The sequence below is a fragment of the Euleptes europaea genome, chromosome 1 (genome assembly GCF_029931775.1).
Source record: "Euleptes europaea isolate rEulEur1 chromosome 1, rEulEur1.hap1, whole genome shotgun sequence".
Taxonomy (NCBI): Eukaryota; Metazoa; Chordata; class Lepidosauria; order Squamata; family Sphaerodactylidae; genus Euleptes; species Euleptes europaea.
Window position 1 is genome coordinate 158684299 of NC_079312.1, and position 22582 is coordinate 158706880.

Consider the following 22582-nt stretch of genomic DNA (forward strand, 5'->3'; position numbering starts at 1 on the left):
CACCTCAGTCAAGATCTCCACAAGACACCATTCCTTGCAGATGGTGTATTTGCAGTGTTCTAGAGGGAAAGTACCAGAGTATGCTGCTTGTGTGAAGAAAGACTTGAATTTAATAGCTCTTGAATCTGAATCATGTCTGCTAGACACAGTAGGGTGCACTGAATGGTCCTTCTGTTGAATCATTCAGGAAAGAAAAAAGTGGGCATATCAACAGAATTCTGATTGTCAGATTGTCTTCATGGCCAGAGGACATTTACAAACCTAAGTGCTGGCTGCTGGATGTAGGGGGATGATTTCTCTCTATGATGAACTGCTGAATTCAACCGAAGTGAGAAGAGAAAGAATATCAATATTCTCGGAATCAAAGACTGGGCTGTGAAAGAAAGAGAGTTTACTGTGCCTGCCTGAGCCTCTGGCTCACGGTACAGTTATATCCTTTCTGTGTGCCTGTTCCCAAATATGAAAGGGAGGGTCAGACTTAACTCACTCACTGATTGGTATGCTACATATTCTCTGATTTTACAAAGCATGGAATTAACAATCCTGGAAGATCACATGGTAAATCAATGGCTTATTGGAACAACCTGATCCTATTCCTCTCCCAGTCCATGGACATAATACTTCAAAAAAAATAACTAAGTGGGGAACTACCCTGGATTACAGTATTGCTGAAGAAGTATCTCCTCCAACAAACCTAGAATAGAATAATATTAAGCAATGTGACATCCAAAACTCACATTGTCCATTAAGTTGAAGGGGGCAGCTTGCTTTGAGCTGTAGTACCGAGTTCCTTGCAGACTCCTAGAGACATCTGTTCTGATTAGTTACAACATTGACAGATTGGGGGGGTGTCTTTTAATAATAAGACTGGAAAGTAAGAGTGGCATTGCTGTATATCACTGCATGATCTGCTTTCATAAAAATATTGAGGCCAGTAAAATCAGATTGCTAGCGTCTATAGACTTCTTAGTTGGGTCTCACTCTATGTAACATCTGTTTCTCCTTCTCCCACCATTTTATTGCTGGGATATTAATACAAAAATAACATAGCGCATATTTTTCATTCATGTTTTGGCATTCTACTTTGGTGGAGCTAGGTGGTCCAATGCAAGGGAGACTAACTTTGCAGTTTGGTCTCCATTGTCAATCCCACCTTTTAATGGGTTCAACATTGCGTCAGGAGTTCAAACTGCAGAAACAAGAAGTGAGGGCAAGACTTACAGTGGTTGGGGAATTTAAAGGCCATGGAATATTCATATAACCTTAAAGAATCAAGGTAGCTCCATTTGTTCGCACCTAGTGGTTAATAAGTTAATGTAATTTAGCATGTGTTTGTCAACCTGAAAAGGCATGTTTGATGAGTGCTTTGAAAAAGGGTGAAGCGCTTCAGTCTATAAGTGCTAGAGAAAGAGGCAGTGTAGCTCAAAAAGGGTCAGGAGAGCTGTTTTCTGTGCAACCTTGGGCAAGGGACAGTTCCCTTCTTTGGTATTTAGGGTTTATACCCATGAGAAGTGCTAAGACTCTGCTCTGCTAGAGCAGCAATGTACTCCCTAGCAACATGGGAGAGGCAGGAGAGTGGGGGGTGTTATGTTTTCTACAGCATCTCATCTCATGCATCTTCTTTCATGACTTGCTCAGTTCTTTTATCTAAGGATTGCCTACTGATACTCAGTAATTTCAGAGCAGTAAGTCATTCAAGAGTACTAATGACCCTAGAAAAAGAACAAAATTGCTCCACACAGCAATCAGCCTCGGTGCTGAGAGTCACAGATTAAGTTTTATACAATAAGTGCTAGAATGGCACAGGCAATCCTTCAATAGGGTAAATAAGATCTCGATGGAGAGATGGTCTTGTTTGACCTCATCTTCCGCATCCATGCTACCCATAATCAGAATTTCTGCAGGGAAAGTTGAATGACATATTTTTAGCTGCTCTAATGTAGTGAAACCGCTGTAATCCTGAAAGGACAAGCTGGCAGCTGGATCAAAATTGTGCTAAAAAAAATCTTGAATAAATACTTGGCTCCAGTTCTGCTGCAGGCTCCCCTCTAGTCCGTCACCTCCACGCCTGGGTTCCAGACCCATGGTAGGCACTTCTGAAGGGTTGCGTCATGTCCCACAGCTGCCAGCTAGACAGCCCCAGCAGCGAAGTGGAGAAACAAGCCCCAAGGAGCTGGAACTGCTGAACTCTGGAGAAACAGGGATCCTGATTTCATACTGTCAAGAAAATAGCAAAAGGGAAGTGAAGACACCACAATGGTATGAGTAGTCTGAGCCCAAGTGTTTGTCCCAGTTGTGCAATAAGCCATTCTCTACTTCAGAGTTTAACAGGGGGGAAAGAAGGAGCAGGTCCTGTAGGAAACCTGTGTAAAAATGTATGAAAACTTTACTTAAAAGATTGCTCTCACTTGGTAGTCTCTTTTCTGCTCTTTCGTCTAGTAACTAAAAATTTGGCATCTTCCAATGAATAATTTGCCAACAGGAATCTCCTAAAATTAAAACTGAATCCATACATTGACCTCCAAAGAAGAGATGCACAGGCCACCGTGAGATCTTTTACCTTTCTTTTGCCTAACTTCTTTTTCCTTTGAATATATGATCTCAATCCTCAGCAAGAAACAAAACCTGAGAGGTATGCCATTTCATCTCTCAATGTGCTTCAGCCTTTGAGAAAATAATCTGTGACTCCTTCCATCTATAGTTTGGCTGGTCCCAGTTCCAATTGACCAAATGGGTTTTTTTCCTATTAGGAACTTCTCAAAACTTTACCCTCTTTGCAAATGGAAATTCAGCGGAAAAGGCTGGATGCTGATAGCTATCAAATAGTAATATGTTCTTGTTCATATACCGGATTTGAACAAGTGACTAATGTGTGGCTATTTTGGTGTTCAGCTTGCAACATTATTCACTTGCACTAAATATCTGCATTTGAGTTCACAATCAGAGATTACAAAAATAACACCAAAAAATTCAGAGATTTTTCTGTTCACCGCAAGAGCTTCTCCTGTCTAAACTTTCCTCTCCCTTTTAGTTTTTAGGTTCATGACCCAATCTGTCCTAATCACGGTCCTGTCAACGGCTGTCAAACAGCAGGATCTATAATAGGTTCAAAGATGACAGTTGCCAAATTCCTAGTGCACAGCTAATGCTTAATCCTCCCAAGGCCTATCTCCAGCCTGACTTTCTACATCAAAACTGAGAGAAAGTAATTCAAACTGTACCATATATTTTATACTTTTCTAGCTACAAGCCTTTCCTTTTTTTGTGTAGGTATATGTTCCTCCATGTCACACTGATCTTGGGTCTTTTGGTCCCAAGTTGTAGAAGTTGAATTGCTCTGTGTTGTGGGTTGGGGGAAGGATGGTTATACTGCAGTTTTAAAGAATGGAAATGGAATAAGAATCTACATAAGTGCATTTAAAATTTTAAAAAATAAAACATTGATATAACAGTGGATGTACAGAAAAGAGAGAGCAGCCACACAGAGCATCTCATGCCAGAAAATGCTCTTTCACTAGAGAACTGCCTAACACCACAAGTCATTAAAAAAAACAAAACACTGCAATTAGGCAAAACAAACTGATGGGTCTTGTTCAGCTCAGCAGTTAGCAAAGGAAAAGCTCTAGTTCCATCATATTCATGGAGTTTTTAATCACTTAAAAATAATGCAAAACTGGTGCTTAAAGTAGTAAAGCTCTACTGTCAATAATTAAGAAATAAATAAAGGGGATTTGCCTTTTCCTCAATTGCATCTTGGAAATACTCCTATTCTGTAACTAAGGAGTCTTCCATGTGATGGTTCAAACTATGCCAAAAAAGCAGGTCTAGGGGAGAAAAAGGGAACTGAGATTTTTGTCTTCACATGCACAAAACTCTCCCTTGTGGTCCTTTACTCACTACTGCCGAGATGCATTCATAGTGGACCCCATGTGAAGCTAAGGACAAGTTTGAATTAATTGAGCTGGGTTTATACTTTTCTAGGGGAGCTGTAGAACCATTGAGAGCAGATATAAGGGGCACTGAAATTAAAGGGCTGGACTTGTGTCCAAGGCAGCTATAAGTAAGAATTTCCCCTCCAATAAGACAGCTCCTCAAAACCTTCTAAATCTCAGATATGGCTCTGTTCCAACACCACCTTTTGCAACCACGCAACACACAGAAGCATTCCAAGTTGATCCCATTTTCAGCTTCTTTGGAGTCTCCTATCTCTCCAGGGATTCTGTCTCTCAAAAGGCAGGCAGGTTCAGCAACCCTAAATTCTCACACCATACACTCCCTCCCCCATAATACCTCAAAGCAAAATACCAAATGTCCCCCAAGCTGGCTGGTTCTCTTCTCCTTCTTTCATCACCTTAATACAAAATATTTACCTCTTTTCCCCCCTCTTTATCTCTATAGCTCCATACAACATTTTATTTAACTTAACAATCACAATCTAGGAAGCTTTCGCTGTTTGTAAACGGGTTGAAAAGTCTCTCTCTTTCTGATGAACTTTTTGTTTTAACATATAACTTTTTTTGCTCCCAGTTCAAAAGAAAAAGGGGGTGGGGGAGAAAGAGAGAATGCCAGTAAAAATAAAGCTTGAGCAGTGATGGGTCAAACAAAGGATTTTGGAGAGGAAGAAAAGAATGCTCGTTTCAGATCTGCCTCAGGGAGGAAAGTACTGATCCAAGCCAACTCATCCTTTCTCCAGCAACGTGACGTCTGTTTGATTATTGCACAGTGCATGATGTCACTTCAGAGATTTTTCAATACAAATTCTATTCATCTTGTTCTTTTCTCACAATTATTTTCTCTTCAAAAATGTTTTAAAATGCTAAGGAATGGATTCATCAGTGTCAGGGTGCATCATCGAAGCAAGAATCCAGGGGGATTTCAGGAAAAGGGAGTGACAGGACAGGCAGGGGGTTTAAGAGCATCCACACCTGTCAACAACCATGCCGGGGATTTTGCCATAGATGATCTGCTGTTTATCATTGAAGTACAGCATGTTGATGGGGGACATCTTAGTGGGTGTGCAGCAAGGCCCTGCTGAACCCCGAGGGTTGGCCTGCTGCACCAGATGGGTGTGGGGATATTTCTGCATGAACATATATTCACACTGGCCTGAACAGTAGTTGGCTTTGTACCGCTTGGGGGCGATAATCCAATCCCAACCGAATGCCTCAAAGTCAACGGTCAGTGGATAACGGCAGCACCGTGACTCAGTTGAGTGCTCATCACAGTCTAGGCCCAGATTCCGCCGGGACCGTTTGTTGTTCTCCAGAACGCGCAGCTCCATGAAGGGGTGCTGGGGGTGAGATTGGAAAGGAGAAAACACAAAGATATGAGTTCATAATCAGTCTACTTGCTCACCCCATGCTGTAAGGGATGACCAGCACAAAGGAAAGGACACAACCCAAAGGGCAGAATTTTGCAGCATGTCAGTTCCACCCAAATTAGTTTACCCATAAACCACTTTTTAGCCCCATCTGTCTGTCCCTCTCTCCTTGTCCATCCTTTAAGCCAAGCTTATTAATATACATTCATCTCCCTTACTCTGTCCAATTCTGTTCATCCTCATCCATCTACTTTTATCTGTTCTTCCTAAACAATCCATCTTTCCTCCAATCCTACATTGCTTATCAAAGCATTCAATAATTTATCCAGAGCCCAGCAGCAGCCCTGATTATTGCTTTTTCTCCTCTGAAAAGGCAAAGCACTGTGAATAACAATAAGGAACTATTATTAAACCTGATGTTTATATATTTCTTAAGAAAGTACAGGTCTGCTAAGCAGGAGAGAAATGCATTATGGGACCCATCAGCTGCTGTCAGGAAAAGAATAAACAAATATGAGGTGGGTAATCTGACTCAACCGACCAAGAGATCAATTTGTAGGCAGTGGATGATCATGTGAAATAAAAGGAGCTCCCACCATAAAGAATATGGAGAGTAGATACCTGTCAAAGACAGGCATTTCTGACCCACCACTTCCTTGAAAGGATGATTTTATTCCCCTGTCCCCAAACTTAGGACCTTAGAATAAATCTTCTGATAGTTTGACTGAAACTGGGTTTGGACTCTCACACAAGCAGCAGAACACACCAATAAAAGCAACAGGCTTTATTGAAAAGATTAAAGAAAAGGTTCAGGCTTAAGCATAAGAACAGGTGCAATAAAATAACAAAATCTAGCTTCCTAACATACACTTAGATTCTATCTTCAGATCAGCATAAGTAGCAAAGCAGCAGGTAGCAGATGTAGCAAGAAAGTCCCTGGCCCATTACTGGTCCTGATGGTGTTATTGAGATGTGCTTGGAAAAATGTGTGCCAGATGATTATAGACTAACTTTATAGGAAACTGGATGACTGACCACCCTGACCAGTATAAGCCAATCAAGAACGTGATCCAAAAGATGACTCCCAAAGAGGAGCAAGATTCTCCCCCATCTGACATCTTTGAGAGCAGTTAAGTCAGATTGTTTCAAAATGCAAAGGTGCAATCTCAAGCTTTTAATCCTATCTTGGGAACAGCAGAAAAGTTTGTAAGTGTTAGACATGGAACTCTCCCCATGTTATTCTTTAATCCTTGGATGACACATCAGGAAATGGGCTATCGCTTTAAATTTATGACATGGCCAAATGTTTATAAACTGCCAGACTGATTGATACAGAGGTGACCATTTCTCTTGTCAGTATCTCTATCTGGCGGGTTATGTTATATTCTATTGCAAAACCATATACATGTTATAACAAGGTTAATCTGTTAAATCTCATTATAATATTAAGAAAAATGAAAACTCCTAACCAAAATGGCTGTTTGCATAAAAGAGTAGTTTAAGAATGGCAAAGACCAGCTAATTCTGCAGTTTATGGATCCAAAAATCTATAGCTTTAACATGTAGAACTTGCTTTTAAAAATCAATTAATTGATTAGTTACTGCTTCACAATGTTTTCTCTTGCTAGTAGCAAATATTTTGCTAACTTCTGCATCTCTGAAAAGAATATCTTCATTTGACATGCCCCAAAGCTTTCACAGATTGTAATTCAGGTTTCTTATAATTGTGTTAATAGTTTTTGACCATTCTGAAGAGCTGATCCTGGATTAGAAGTGAAAAAGTCTGAAATATGACTGAGATATTAGCTTGTATGTTATTTAGTGGCAAGAGTTGCATCTGACAGGATACAGGTTATTGTATCATAGCTATTCTAAAATTCATTAGTAGAATATTCACCTAAGTAAAGATCAGTGATACAAAAATGTACAATGATTTTGAAGTTTACTAAAGACTAGCCAAGTCGTTATTAGCATAATAGTCTTGGGGATGAGAGTGAATGAGAAGAGGAAGGTTCTCACCAGGAAAGCCAAAACCACGTTCTGGTGTGAAAAGAGCCTCCTGACTCCATTTGCAGTGGTAGAAGCAGTAATTCCTTAAGGAACCAGCTGGGGGCAGAAGCAGTTACTTCCAGCTCCCTGAAGTAAGCAGTGTTGCCATCAGTTGCTATTACAGGCCAACAAGTAGGGATGAAAGGGAAAGCACTTTCCATTCTCATCCCAAAATCCAAGCCACTGCAGGCACGCAGCAAGTAAGGTGCTGGAATGGACCTAGAGAATCAGGCCTATCCCACCACTGTGCATAGCACACCCCTGCCCTTTTCCACAGCTCCCTCATCTCTGTTGGCCACTGTGACAAAGAGACATAGGCTATTATATATCTGATAGCATGTTAGAGACATTTCAGTCAGCACTGATTCTGAAAGACGGTGCCTTCTCTTGAACTCCCAGCTCCTTTCTACAACACAGCTTATCCTAATGCTATGGTAGGCCATTGAGGCCTGCAGTAACGAGAAGAATATACCCTATGTTCCTACTGCTGACAAATACTTACAATTTTAGTGAGAATTTAGATAAGCCTGCAGATTTATTTTGTCAACCTCCAGGTGGGCCCTGGAGTTCTCCCAGAATCTCCAGACTACAGAGACTTCCCCTGGGGAAAATGGCAGCTTTGGAGATTAGACTCTCACATCCCTACTGAGCTCCCTCCCCTCTCCAAACTCTACCTTCCACAGGCTCTACCCCCAAATCTCCAGGAATTTCCCAACCAAGAGTTAGCAACTGTACTGTGTTAGGAGTTAGGAAGGAGGAGGAAGAAGGCAAAACATGTTCCTGTTTACCCACCAGACCTTCAGCACCAGGCCCAAGTGAGGTGACAGCCAGGTCATTCCCATTTGGATCAAAAGCGTTGATCTCGATGCCCCAGTTGTTCTGTGGCTGCTTGAACCAGTTCTGCAGCACATGTTTGAAATCAATGCTCTGCCAGTGACCAATGCGAGAGTTCAGGTCAATCTTGAGTGAGCGGATACGGATGTGGCGGCTGCCATCCTCTGTCACTGGCTTGAGGCGCAGGATCTGTAGGTACACCGTGGAGGTGTGCTGAACAGGCCGCAGATACACCCACAACTGTGCTTTTAGCACCTTGGTGAACATAATCTTGGGGCTGAAGTTGAAGAAACAACAGTGTGGGTTGCCTTCAATCTGCACAACAGGGTCCGCTGGCAGAGAAAGACAGAGAAAGAAGCAGTAAGCAACATTTTTTCACAACCCCAGTTTCCCATTGCTGTCATGAAGTGCTGCTGCCTGAGGAACAATTTGCATGAGCACATCTACCACATAACCACCACATCACATAATACTGCATTTGTGTGAAAAAGTAATCACTGCTCAGCTTTCCAAAAAAAGAGCTGTCTTCCCAGGCCCATATTACATTATAACAAGATATCCTTCAACTGGTTATGTAGGGTTGCCAACCTCCAGTTACTAGCTGGAGATCTCCTGCCATTACAACTGATCTCCAGTCAATAGAGATCAGATCACCTGGAGAAAATGGCTGCTTTGGCAATTGGACTCTATGGCATTGAAGTCTCTTTCCTCCCCAAACCCCGCTCTCTTCAGGCTCCGCCCCGAATACCTCCCACCTGTGACAACCCTATGGTTATGTGACATTGGCTTAAAGTATCCTGTAAGGAGAGATTTGGTCAGAAGGAAATTTCCCAATGGCTTATTCAGTTTCACACAGGCTTTTAATCATGCCCATCAGGCAGAGCTGCAAAATGGGCTACCTGGTTAATACACGGGTGTATCCCTGGGTATGCAGAAAAACATAACTTTGTAAATATAACTTTAAAAAAAGAAGAGGGGGGAGGCCTGGATAGGTGGATAGAGGGCAGGTTGCGTGCTAAAGTGCCTTAGAGCTTATCGCATTTTGAAATTTGGGTCAGAAAGGAATTTTGAAATAATTTGTTTCCCCCCTCCCTCTATGACTGCTTCTGAGACCCCCACCTTGTTAGCAAAAATCTAGATATCACCCCAAATAGGAAAAGGTCCTATTTAAAAACAGTTACATATATTCCATAGAAGAGTCCATATATTTAAGTCATGACTGTTCAAATTCTTAAGGCCTTTGGGTTGTGGGGAGGGATTATTAATGTTTTACGTAAATGTAAGAATCTTTTCTTTGCCATTGCTACTGTGTTAAGTAATTGAAATACGCAAGTTACAGATTTTGGCAGAAAAATGGCCAAACAAGTAGAAATAGCTATAGTTTGTCCCGTCCCGTGGCAAATGTGATGCTTTTGAATATCAGCATAAGAACATAAGAAAAGCCATGCTGGATCAGACCAAGGCCCATCAAGTCCGGCAGTCTGCTCACACAGTGGCCAACCAGGTGCCTCTAGGAAGCCCCCAAACAAGACAACTGCAGCAGTGCCTTTGTTTCACAGCACCTAATATATTTGGCATACTCCTCTGATCCTGGAGAGAATAGGTATGCATCCTGACTAGTAGCCATTTTTACTAGTAGCCATGAATACTCCTCTCTTCCATGAACATGTCCACTCCCAAACATATCACCAAAAGTTCCTAGGTTACCAAATAATTCTGACTGCTCTGTTGTCTCTTTTACTGGAAAATGGGGGGAGGCACTTTTTATTAATTTTTAGATGTACTGGCCGAGCATGGAGGAGGGAAAAGAAGTTGGGGGCTGGGAGGCAGGGCTGATATATAATAAAGTTGTTATCTGATCCTGTCCTCAGCATACAGTTCACAGGAAAGCAGTGCGCCAGGGAGAATTCACTGGCAGAGCTGCATAATGAATGGAGCTGGAAGCTCGAGCAATAGAGAAAGCCAAACATGTCCATGGAATTTTGACTAGCCTGCCTAGTCAAAATACTCCAAACCTCAAGTTGCTGAAGTCCATTCAGTCCTCACAGGGCTTTTTGTCTCGTCAACCATTGTATTATTCTTAGAAGAGAAACATATTCCACAACTTTCTAAAGAGAGATACTTAAAATCATGTAGAGAAAATTAGACTTCAGTTAAGATTTTTTATCCAGCTCTCTTGAAATCTCAGGGCATAACGTAACTCTACTTTTTCGCAACTCCAGAGTGCAATGGTATAAGAAGGGGCTTCTGCTTTTCTAGTACATGTGTCTATAGAGATGTTAATCCACATTAGGAGTTTGTCAAGCAAAGAATCATGGCAAGTATGATCTTGTATGTCTGCCCTACAATAGAACCTATATCAGTGCTTATAGTCACACAAAATCACAGTGGGATGCAGCCACAACTGGGACCTATAATCTCTCACATAGCACTAACCTACAAATATACCTCAATTAAAGGTAAAGGTCCCCTGTGCAAGCACTGTGTCATTCCTGATCCATGGGGTGATGTCACATCCTGATGTTTCCTAGGCAAACTTTTTTACGGGGTGTTTTGCCAGTGCTTTCCCCAGTCGTCTTCCCTTTACCCCCAGCAAGCTGGGTACTCATTTTACTGACCTCGGAAGGATGGAAGCCTGAGTCAACCTTGAGCCAGCTACCTGAAACCAACTTCTGTCGGGATCGAACTCAGGTCGTGAGCAGAGCTTGGACTGCAGTCCTGCAGCTTACCAATTACTGAGATATAATCGCCTCTCAGCTGGCCGCAGAGCACAGTGTTCACACTTCTCAGGTAGAATGCAAAGCAGAAATGTGGCACAGTAATCTAGTGCACTGACTAAAGATGCTTCAGCCACTCACAGGAAGAAAACGGCACCAAGCTGAAAAAATCCTGCAGCAACATGCGCTAGCTATTGTGCTAGAAAACCTTGCACAATCAGAGCCATGTTCGAAATATTTCATTTCTCCCAATGAGGTGTAGGCCCTGGCTCACCCAGTAGGAGGCAGATTTTCCAAAATAATCCTGAAAAACTGGAGTATGGCCAACCTTTCCTATTTGTCCTACCTTTTTTTCAGGGAAGGCAGGCTGAGTTCAAGACAGGCCAACTTTTCCAGCCCTTTCTCTGGGATATCTTGTCAAGGAAACAACACTGCTTACATATGGTTGCCAACCTCCAGGTGGAGTCTGGAGTTCTCCCAGAATTACATCTGATCTCAGGACTACAGAGATCAGTTCCCCTGGAGAAAATGGCAGCTTTGGAGACTGGAGTTTGTGGCATCACATCTCTGCTAAGCACCATCCCGTTCCCAAACTCTGTCCTCCCCAGGCTCTGCCCCCAAATCTCCATTAATGCCCAGTCTGCAGTTGGCACCCCTACTCAATCATCCCCTTTATGATACATCTATCTTTAGTCAGGCCTTGTTATGCCTCTAGAGAGGGAAAGGATCAATGCTGGAGGCAATAGTGGTTATAAGAACTGTGTTTATTGGAACAGCCAACTAACTAAACAGGCCACAACCAGGCCTCAGTAACTCTAACTCCTCCAGTTATAGTCACAAGAGCTGAGCCTCTCTATTCTAGAAAGCCTCTGAGAGTTGTCCTTAAAGCAACAGTACCAGTATACTACATCTCTCTCCTTCCATTTCTATTTCTTCAATAATACGTCCAGACCAGTCATACTTTTCATGGCGACTACTCTTCATTTGTCTTGTTCACTTAATCCCTGGGCTCAGGCACAATGTTGGGATGCACACCAGGCATCTGATTCTGGTGAACCTGTCTCCTGGTTGTTGCAGGGCAGCCTGGGATGTGTGAGACTCTATTGTGCCCTCTGCTTGGTCAGTAGAATTGCCAACCTCCAGGTAATAGCAGAAGATCTCCTGCTATTACAACTGATCTCCAGCCGATAAGAGATCAGTTCACCTGGAGAAAATGGCCACTTTGGCAATTGAACTCTATGGCATTGAAGTCCCTCCCCTCCCCAAACCCTGCCCTCCTCAGGCTCCGCCCCAAAAATCTTCCGATAGCGAAGAGTGACCTGGCAACCCTATTGGTCAGGTTGTGGCTCTGTCTGCATGTGGAATGGAATCTTTGGGGGTACTGAGTTGACGCTCAGGTGCCTTCTGTTGCACCAATGCCTTTCTCCTGTTGGTGTTTCAATTCAATAGGACCATGGCTCTGGGCACAGTGCTAACTTTGCACGCATCCAGCCCTCTGATGTTTCCATGCATACTGAATCCTGTGGATGGAAAACAGGTAGTGGTTTCACCGTCTGGTCATAGTACTCTTTCTGCCTCTCTTGTAACTGATGAAGCAGGGCCCCTACACCATGGGGAACTGTGGGTCAAAGAACTGTACTAGTGGATGGGAGAGTCGTCCTCAGCATGCATCCCATCAGCAACTGTGCTGCAGAGTATTCCCTGGCAGGAACACGCTGGCGGGTCAAGTTATATTTCTGCAGCTGGAGTAACATGTGCTGCAAGCATGCAGGTGCCTATCCAAGAAGTTTGGAAAATATTGCTTCAAGTGGCTTGTGGTCTGTCTGCACCATTACTGGCACCCCATAGATGCACTGGGGAATTTTTAGCGGCAAATATGATGGCTAAAAAGTTCTTTCTCTATTTGGGTATAATTTAGCTCTGCTGCAGTCAAAGCTCTTGAGGCATATGTTACAGGGCCCACATTCTGTAATAGACAGGCACATAATCCATCTTTGGAGGCATCTGCTTGGATGGTTAATGGCTTGTTAGGGCCATAGAATTTGAGTATAGGTGTCGTGCACAGTGCCGCTTTCAGGTCTTGTAGTGCCTCGTCTTGTTCCCAGGACCACTGCCATATGACATTCTCTTGGAGCAGGTGCCTAAGTGGAGCTCTCAGGGAATGCTTCATTTGGTATATATTGTGCAAGGAATCTGACCATCCCCAGAAGTCTCTGTAGGGCTTTTTTGTCTTGTGGAGTAGTCATGCTGGCTTTAGCTTGAATTTTACCATCATCTGGTTCAATACCTTCTGCTGAAAGTATTTAGCCCATATGTCTGACCTCACTTACCATGAACTGGATCTTGTCTGGGTTGAACCTGATGTTCTCAGACTGGGCTTTTTCCATCACAGTCTGCAATATTTGATCATACTCTTCTTACATTGATGCTGTTATGATCATGTCATCAGCTATCATATGGACACCACTGACGTCACCAAACACTTCGTTGTTCTTCTGCTGGAAGACTTCACTGATTTGATGCCAAAAGAAAGACAGAGAAACTTGTATCTTCCCCAGGGTGTGTTGAAAGTGCACAATTCAGCTGAGGCAGCATCTAGATTTACTTGCCAATATCCATCCCTCTCATCTAGAATGGTGAATATCTTTTCAAGCCTATTGGCTTTGGACCTCTGTGGGTGTGGGGATGGAGTGATGCTGTCTCATTATGGCTTTGTTGAGGTCCCTGGGATCAAGGCAGACTCTGAGGTTGCTGCTCTTTTTCTCAGTAATGACTAAGCTACCCAAGATGTAGGTCTATTCACTTTGGCCACTACTCCATCTTTTTCTAGTTGCTTCAGTGTGTTTTTTAGCTTGTCCATGACAGTGAAGGGAATGTTTTTGCACCTGTGAAGGACAGGGGTAACTGCTTCATCTATATGTATATGGTGTGTGCCCCTGAATTCTCCAAATCTTTTAAAGAATGTGGGATATTGTGCAATAAGCTCTTCCTTAGTTGTGGGTGGTTTGGTATCTAGCAGGGAGATTCTGCATACTAGAGATAGCTGCACACAGACCTCCCTCCAAGTACTGGTGTGGTTGATGCACTGGTAATTAAGAAATGAATATTTGCCTTGCATTTGGCTTGTGTTTAAGGTGACTTCTCCCTCACAGTTTATTCTGGAACCTCCATATGCAACCAGTTTGGTCATAGAGTGAACTATCTGTATGGGGCCTGGCAGGTTTTTCAAAAGATGGGCTGAGATGACATTTGCTTCAGCTCCAGTATCCAGCTTGAATTTTATGAGCTCGCCTCTTATGATTAGTGTGAAGTACCATGACTCTGTGTTTGCTGCATGAGATTGCCTCCTCCGAGAAAGTGCATCCACAAAAATGACCTGGTCATAGTCAAGGGCAGACAAGGATTTGTGTTCTTTCCATCCATCTCCGCTGGGTGCTCTGCACAATGAAGAGAAGTGATTCATTTTCCCACATCTTTAGCATTTAGTCTGAAATGCTGGGCAAGCCCATGGAGGGTGGGATTTGCCACAATGCATACACATCTTTTCCGTGTGAGTTTTTGGTGCTTTTGGTTCCCCTTGTGGCTGAGGTGGCTGGCACTCCCCTGGGTTTCTCTGAACTCTTTCCTTTAGCACAGCTTGAATGGTTTTCTTGGGGCCTGGTATGGACATTGTTTCTATTTGCATTTTGACAGCTTGTGATGCTCTGCAGATGTCAATTTCCTTTTGCAGGTTTAAATCAGGCTCCCTGAGCAGTGGTTTTTTGAGTCCTTTATCACGGGCACTGAAGACAATTTTGTCTCTAATCATGTCCTCATGATCTGAGAATTCACGGGTCTTTGCCTTCTTCTTCAGTTCTGTTACATAGGAATCAATCTGTTCATCTCCTAATAGTGGGTGATTCCAGAACTGATAGCGCTCACATATTTCTTTTGGGGTTGCAATAATTCTTGAGTAGGGTTAAAGCCTGCTCTAGGGTGGAGTCAGCTGCAGGATCTTGGCTTTGGACCTCTGTGGGTGTGGGGTTAGTACACCTCTAAGGCCTCTTCTCCAAGTAGGGTTGCCAGGTCCCTCTTTGCCACCAGCAGGAGGTTTTTGGGGACAGAGCCTGGGGAGGGTGGGGTTTGGAGAGGGGAGGGGCTTCATAGCCATGGAGTCCAATTGCCAAAGTGGCCATTTTCTCCAGGTGAACTGATCTCTATCGGCTGGAGATCAGTTGTAATAGCAGATCTCCAGCTAGTACATGGAGGTTGGCAATCCTATCTCCAACTATGTGTAATAAAAGGGCAACTTGAAAGGCTGCTGGTTTGGTGTCTGCTCCAGAGACTGTCAGATTCAGGCAAAAATTCTGCTCCCAACTTCTCTAGTTTTCAGCAAGGTTCCCAATCAGGCATGGGGGGTGGGTGCACAGCCCTCCAGCCCTCCATGGGAAACAGAATGCAGTTTTCTGGCAAAGGTGCTTTACTTTCATGTTTTGATTTATTTTATTGAGTACTCACTAGGGTTTCCAGCTCCGGGTTGGGAAATACCTGGAGATTTTGGGGGTGGAGTCTGAGGAGGGTGGGGTTTTGAGAGGGGAGGGACTTCAATACCAGAGTTCAGTTGCCAAAGTGGCCATTTTCTCCAGGTGAACCAATCTCTATCGGCTGGAGATCAGTTTTAATAGCGGGAGATCTCCAGCTACCACCTGGAGATTAACAAACACAACAAAGCACTGATGACACACAAATTGTAATAGAAGTATCACAACACATACAATGCTATTTTCAAATTCCCGAGTCTGTACAAGGTTACAGAAGAATATTATACTTAGAAGCAGCGCGGCTACTAGGAGCCCGACGCAAGAATGTCCCGGCTGTTGTTGGGGTGGAGACTGTAGTCACTCCGGTGCTGGAGGAAAACCCGGACTGGATTTTCGACTGCTCAGTAGCAAAGAAAGGACGGCTTCTCTGAATTAGAAACTCAACAGAACAGCTGGCTTATAGATGTTTAAACGAAATGAATAAACTTCAACCTGAGATGGGAACCCGGTAAGCCCTATTTCGCCGTGGCTTTTTCCATCGGGGAAGTAAATTGCAGCGAGAGATGACAATCTATCTCAAACACTGAAGAGCATGTAGCATATAGCCATCCGTTGATCTGTTCTGTTGGGTTTCTAATTCAGAGAAGCCGACCTTTCTTTGCTACTGAGCGGTCGAAAATATTCTTCTGTAACCTTGTACAGACTCGGGAATTTGAAAATAGCATTGTATGTGTTGTGATACTTCTATTACAATATGTGTGTCATCAGTGTTTTGTTGTGTTTGTTAATCTCCTAAAATAAGCACGAGGTTTGTTGTTTGATTCCCCACCACCTGGAGATTGGCAACCCTACCTGGAGATCAGTTATAATAGCGGGAGATCTCCAGCCACTATCTGGAGGTTGGTAACCCTAGTACTCACTGCGCGGCATCTATGATGCCTGCAAACATGTGCCAACTTCTGACACCATGTTATGCCTCTAGGGAGGGAAAGGATCAGTGCTAGAAGCAGTAGTGGTTATAAGAACTGTGATCATTGGAACACAACAGCCAACTAACTAAACAGGCCACAACGAGGCCTCAGTAACTCCTCCTCCAGTTATAGTCACAAGACCTGAGCCTGGCCATTTTAGAGAGCCTCTGGGAGTTGCCCTTAATACAACAGTACCAATATACCAGAGAGGAGCCCATGGCGCAGAGTGGTAAGCTGCAGTAATGCAGTCCAAGCTTTGCTCACGACCTGAGTTCGATCTCGACGGAAGTCGGTTTCAGGCAGCCGGCTCAAGGTTGACTCAGCCTTCCATCCTTCCGAGGTCGGTAAAACGAGTATCCAGCTTGCTGGGGGTAAAGGGAAGATGACTGGGGAAGGCACTGGCAAACCACCCCGTGAAAAAAGTCTGCCTACAAAATGTCGGGATGTGATGTCACCCCATGGGTCAGGAATGACCCAGTTCTTGCACAGGGGACCTTTACCTGTTTTACCAATATACCACAGGCCTGATCAGACATCAGAACTTTCCTACCGTTTTTTTCTCTCCCCACTCCTTCCTTAGGCACACGGCCACAGTACTTGGCCATTACTAAGGTTTCGATGTTATGAGGTGCCAAACGTTTCCTGTTTGTTGGTGGTTGGTTGGTTTTGTTTGCCCTCATCTTTCTTTTAACCATCAGCTACCACCAGCACTTGGCTGATACTAGGACACAGGCCTTTTAGGCACTAGAATTTCGAATCTTTTTTTAACTCTCAGCACTGTTCCAGTTGGCCCACTATTCAGCATGCCCCAGGCCTAAGGGTACCAGTATTTTCCTGGACTTTTGTGTGTGTGTGTGTGTGTGTTGTTTGTTTGGTTTTGTTCTGCTTCACTCCTTACTAAGCTAGCCTCCATTCCATGTTCAACAGCTTCTCACCTGAAGGCTCATCTTCCTGCCCCCCAACTTTTTTTTTTTTTTTTACCTCAGGACTCATTTCTAGTGATGCCACCACTCAGTGTTAAGCTCAGTGGTTCCCAAACCTTTCGGGCCACCGCCCCCTTGGTTCCACAAACTCAACCCCAGCGCCCCCTAAACTACCCTATAAAAAGCATTATTCAAAATAGGGGTTTGCACGACTCACTAAAGAAGATAAAACAATAAAATTTCAAAACAGTAACAATGGATTGCACATCTATTCAAAATCAAATTAAAACTTTTTAGTTGAAATTTATTCAACAGAACTGATGAACTTGATCCAGTGATACCAGCTCTTCAAAGACTGGGAAAAAAATTCTGATCGTTTCCAGCAAATTTGCCAGCATGGTGCCAAAGCTTGATCTATTGTAAATTAGTGAACAACACAGTTGAAGGGCCCACCTCTAGCGTTTCCCTGCTGCCCCCTTGCCTCTTAGTGCCCCCCTACATAATCCCACCTCCCCCAGGGTCCACTTTGGGAACCACTGGGTTAGCTGCTGAATTGGGCAGCAGAATTCCCACACGCACACAGATTAGCTTTAGTACTGGGGTGGGGAGTCTGTGGAATCCCTTCTGTTGGCTTTCCCTCTTCAGCGCCTCAGAGTGTCAGCATTCAGCATGTGGAATCTCCATTTCCCAGACTCCTTCATTTCCTGATGTTGCTAAAATGAGCCAAGTGCCCTCTTCCCACCCTTGAAGCACACCAGTGTCAGAGCACATAGCAAGGGTCAGGTAGCAAGAGTATTGCCTGAAACAGGACCTGAGGCATCTATCAGAGACAGGTATGGCAGTCTCAAGGTTGGAACAGTGTTCCCAAGTGTGTGTGTTTTCCTCTTGAACTCTGAGGGTCATGCAGACTTCATAGGGAATAGAGTTAGGAGTGCCACACAGTGGCTACCAACCAGTGGCATTCAAGGGGAGCAAGGATAAGAGTAGGGTTGCCAACCTCCAGGTACTAGCTGGAGATTGCCTGCTATTACAACTGATCTCCAGCCAATAGAGATCAGATCACCTGGAGAAAATTGCCGCTTTGGCAATTGGACTCTATGGCATTGAAGTCCCTCCCCTCCCAAAACCCCCTCCTCCTCAGGCTCCACCCCAAAAACCTCCCGCTGGGGGTGAAGAGGGACCTGGCAACCCTAGATATGAGAGCACCAGCAAGTGATGGTGTGATGTCACTTCTGGGGGGGGGGGAACAGAAGTAATGTCATGTCTCTCGAAGAAATCACTGGAAATTCTGTGGTAAAACCATAGAGTTTCCGATGATCCCTAGAGAGGAATTACGTCAAGCCTGGGTTTTCACTTGAAGTGATGTCATGCTGTCACCTGCTGGCAATTTTTAATTGTCTCCCCTCCTGTTGGCCACTGGAGGGCCAGCAGACAACAGGAGCTGGGGGTGGGAGATTTCCTCCCACACACACATACAGGAAGCCGGCAGCCCTGGTTAGTGCACAGCTAGCCTTCCTCAAAGCCTCTGTAAGCACCTTTTCCCATTACTTCCTCCAAGTAGCCCGTTTGTTCAGAAACGAGCCAGGAAACTAGGGCTGTTGAATTAAAAAAAATTCGGTATAGTTTGGATTCGGCTGAATTTGGCCCGTTTAGATTCGGGATATGCCAAAGTCCGAACTCCCACACTTCGGGTCCGTGCAATTCGGCGGGAATTCAAAGTTCGGGAAAACAATTCGGCCGAATAAAGCCTTTAAAAACACAACAGCTCCTTTCTGCGGCTCTGGGGGGGAGCATTTTTGGGGGTAGAGGTCCCAAACTTTCAGCAGAGCTTCAAAGGATGTTTCTTGAAAGACCCCCCAAGTTTTGTAAAGATTGGGTCAGGGGGGGGCTAAGATATGGGCCCCAAAAGGGGTCCCCCCACCCTTAATGAGCATATCTGAGCAGAGCTTGCCGCCCACGCACAAAGCTCCCAGCCCCGACAAACAGCTGATAAGTTTGCAAAGCATTGCAACAGTAATGCAAAGCAACACGACTGCACAGCAACACAACCGTGTAAGCAACACCTTTGCAACTGTGCAAAGCAACACCTGACACCTGGGAGTTTGCAAACCATGGAAAAGGACAGAGGCAGCTAGCTATGTATAATGAGCAGGAGGGGTGGAATTTCCCCTTTTGCATCGGACCCGGGACCAGGAAAATGCATTCTTTAAGTCACCATTTGAAAACCAGTTTTGAGCAAGTATCCAAATAGACCTAACCGCTCTTAAGAATGAGGGAAAACCTGAAGACACACATCGAAGCCCCCCCTCAAACCAGGCAGAGAGAGACTCGAGGGGGAACACACACCCCAGGCAGAACCGGCAAAAGCCCCCTTTGGCTTCCCCCCCCACCCACAGAAACTGCTCCCTCCCCCCACACACACAGACTCTGCTTTCCCCCACACACACACACACAGGAGAAAAAGTATAGATTAAAGCCCCCAAAGGGGTCTTGCTGTGGCTGTCTTCTGTTCCATCAGGAGGGGTGGGAGGAGGACTGGGTAATCCAAGAAGATTCCATTTAAGCACGGGACGTTTTGCTCTGGAGATGCATACAGGATCAGCTGATCCATTCATCACAATAGGGGAAAGGGGAAAGGGGAAAGCCCATATCTCAGGACCCCCTGACCCAATGTTTACAAAACTTGGGTGGTCTCTTAAGAAGGTTTGTCTGAAGCTCCGCTCAAAGTTTGGGATCTGCACCCCCAAAAATTCACCCCCTGCAGCCACGGAAAGAGAAAAGGGGGGAGCCGATATTTCTGTCCCCACTGAACCCATCTTTACAAAACTTGGGTGGTATCTTAAGAATGATTGTCTGAAGCTATGCTGAAAGTTTGGGGGCTGTATCCCCAAAAAAGCACCCCCTGCAGCCACGTAAATGGAAAAAGGGGGGAGGGAAAAGGGGTGGAGCCCATATCTCGAGACCCCCTGACCCAATGTTTACAAAACTTGGGGAGTATCTTAAGAAAGTTCATCTGAAGCTCCACTGAAAGTTTGGGGTCTGTACCCCAAAAAATGCGCCCCCTGCAGCCATGGAAAGAACAAAGGGGGGAGCCCATATCTCAAGACCCCCTGACCCAATGTTTACAAAACTTGGGTGGTCTCTTAAGAAGGCTTGTCTGAATCTCTGCTGAAAGTTTTGTGTCTGTACCCCCAAAAATACGCCCCCTGCGGCCACAGAAAGGAGCGAATGTGCACAAGCACCCCCACACACACACACGAGGATTTCCCTCTCTCTCTCTCTTTCCCCGGCCGGGCCGCACATCAGCTGATTCCTCCAGTACTCAATCCTGACTGATTGGCCAGAAGAAGACCCAGCTTGGCCACCGATTGGCCGGGGGAGGAGAATGCTGCTTACTGACGGTTATGCTGCTTACTGACGCCCCGAATTGGCCGGATTTATTCGTGAACTCCCGAACTCGCTGAATTTGGCTCCCCGGTTTCCTGCCATTTTTGAGTTCAGTTCGTCCCGAACTAAAAACCACCGAATCAGGGGAAATTCAGCTGTTTTTCAGTTCGGGCCGAACCGAATCAACAGCCCTACAGGAAACAAGGCATAAGCCAGGGAGTAACTGCTGGATTTGTGATCAGACTCAGATAGTCATCTGTTCCTCTCTCATGTCCCACTGGGTTCCCCTAATGATTGGGTATTGGAGCCTGTGGAATTCCAAACAAAAAAGCACAAAGGAATCAGAACTGACCTAACCTTCTTTTATAATCTGAAACCAATAGGTCTGACCGAAGCAGAATACTTCCATTTAAGGCTCCAAAAGGCAAAATAATTATAACCTTTCCATACCAGTGTTTAGATATGACTTTAGAGGAAGATGAGTATGCAGCCCAAGAAAAAGCTCCTGAGGAGAAATAATAACACAAACAGCTTCCACATGAGATTTTTGATAGGATGTTGAATAAAATGATAATCAGAACCAGGCAGAAATTCAAAATCTTCTCTTCATTCTATAGTAAAAATTTTCCAGGGGGACCTCTTGATGAAATCTTTGAGAAACTGGCAATCAGCATGCAAATGAGATGAATTTTGTCCAAATGTCAGATTATTATTAGACATACATATTTTGAATTACAACAGCAGGTAGGATATCCTAAAGTTGTATCCTTCCCCATAGAGTGCAGTGTTTTTTGCTCTTCCTTGCAATGGCAGAATTAGCAAGGAATGGCTATTTCCATGGAAGGCAACTAGAATAGGACAGAAAGACTGCCAGCTCACCCATAGTGGAGCATCACCCTCTCATCCCAAGAACACTTTGAACCATTCTTTTTTAAATATATATTTACAGACTTTAAAATAGCCATTACTCAGCTGTAAAGAGATAGCCATGCTAGTCTGTTGTAGCCAAATGACATAGGAATCAAGGAGCATCTGAAAGGCTTAACAAAATGTATTTCAGCATAACCTTTAGTGTGCCAGAGCTCATGTCTTCAGATGCATGAAGAATACAACCATGGTTATATACAGTGAAGGCAGGGATACTACAAACAGAAGTCAGTGTAGAACAAGATCCAATTGAATGATCCAGTCACTCAGGATTGAGCACCAAGCAGGTAGAGTGAGAAGTGATTAGCAAGAGAGTCCATATTTGTCACTAAAATGTGAAGCTTATCTCATTTGCTTGCTGAAAGCCAGTTTCCTCAGTTCTAAGAAATATATAATGAGCCAAAAGGAATGGGGCAGGCTTTGTGAGTGGTCAGATAGTGTGGTTCTCTCTGGTTATAAGAAACAATTTCTGTCCAATGCAAAGTCCAAAGAGCCAAAAGCCATATAATACCCTTTCTTAGAACCAACCAACATATAGTAACACAGCCTCCAGGAGAGTTCTGTTGAACAACAAAATTGCACTAACAATAGCCAAATTGCCTGTCAACTTTGCCAGATGGGAGAGCAGAAGATCCATCCTCCTCTCTTTGGCTTCCCTGTTGAGAATTGACATAAAATATATTGATTTGGTTGCTGTGGATAACCTCCCCCATTCTCCAATGGGGAAAAGACTAATTTTGACCTTTAAAAAGCACTTCATTCCTGAACAACCTCTGAGGTGCAGACGGTTTTTACTAAACTTCAAGATTCAGCTCACGAGAGTGTTCTCTGACCCAGTTATTATGCCACTTATAAAAAAGAACTCTATGAAGGAGACTCCTATTCTTCCCAGTACACTAAAGTTACCAGAGGGCATGCCTAGTGTTATCCCATC

At 44.2% G+C, this 22582-nt stretch overlaps 1 protein-coding gene across 1 annotated transcript in view; it reads right to left on the minus strand.

The window, feature by feature from the left end:
- Nucleotides 1–4909: 4909 nt before the first annotated feature.
- Nucleotides 4910–22582, minus strand: part of GDF11 (growth differentiation factor 11) — a 41013-nt gene continuing 23340 nt past the window's right edge. The window contains exons 2-3 of the mRNA XM_056861023.1: nucleotides 8162–8535; nucleotides 4910–5290 (exon numbers count right to left, since the gene is read on the minus strand). Coding sequence (XP_056717001.1) covers nucleotides 4910–5290; nucleotides 8162–8535 — 755 coding nt within the window. The remainder of the gene's footprint in view (nucleotides 5291–8161; nucleotides 8536–22582) is intronic.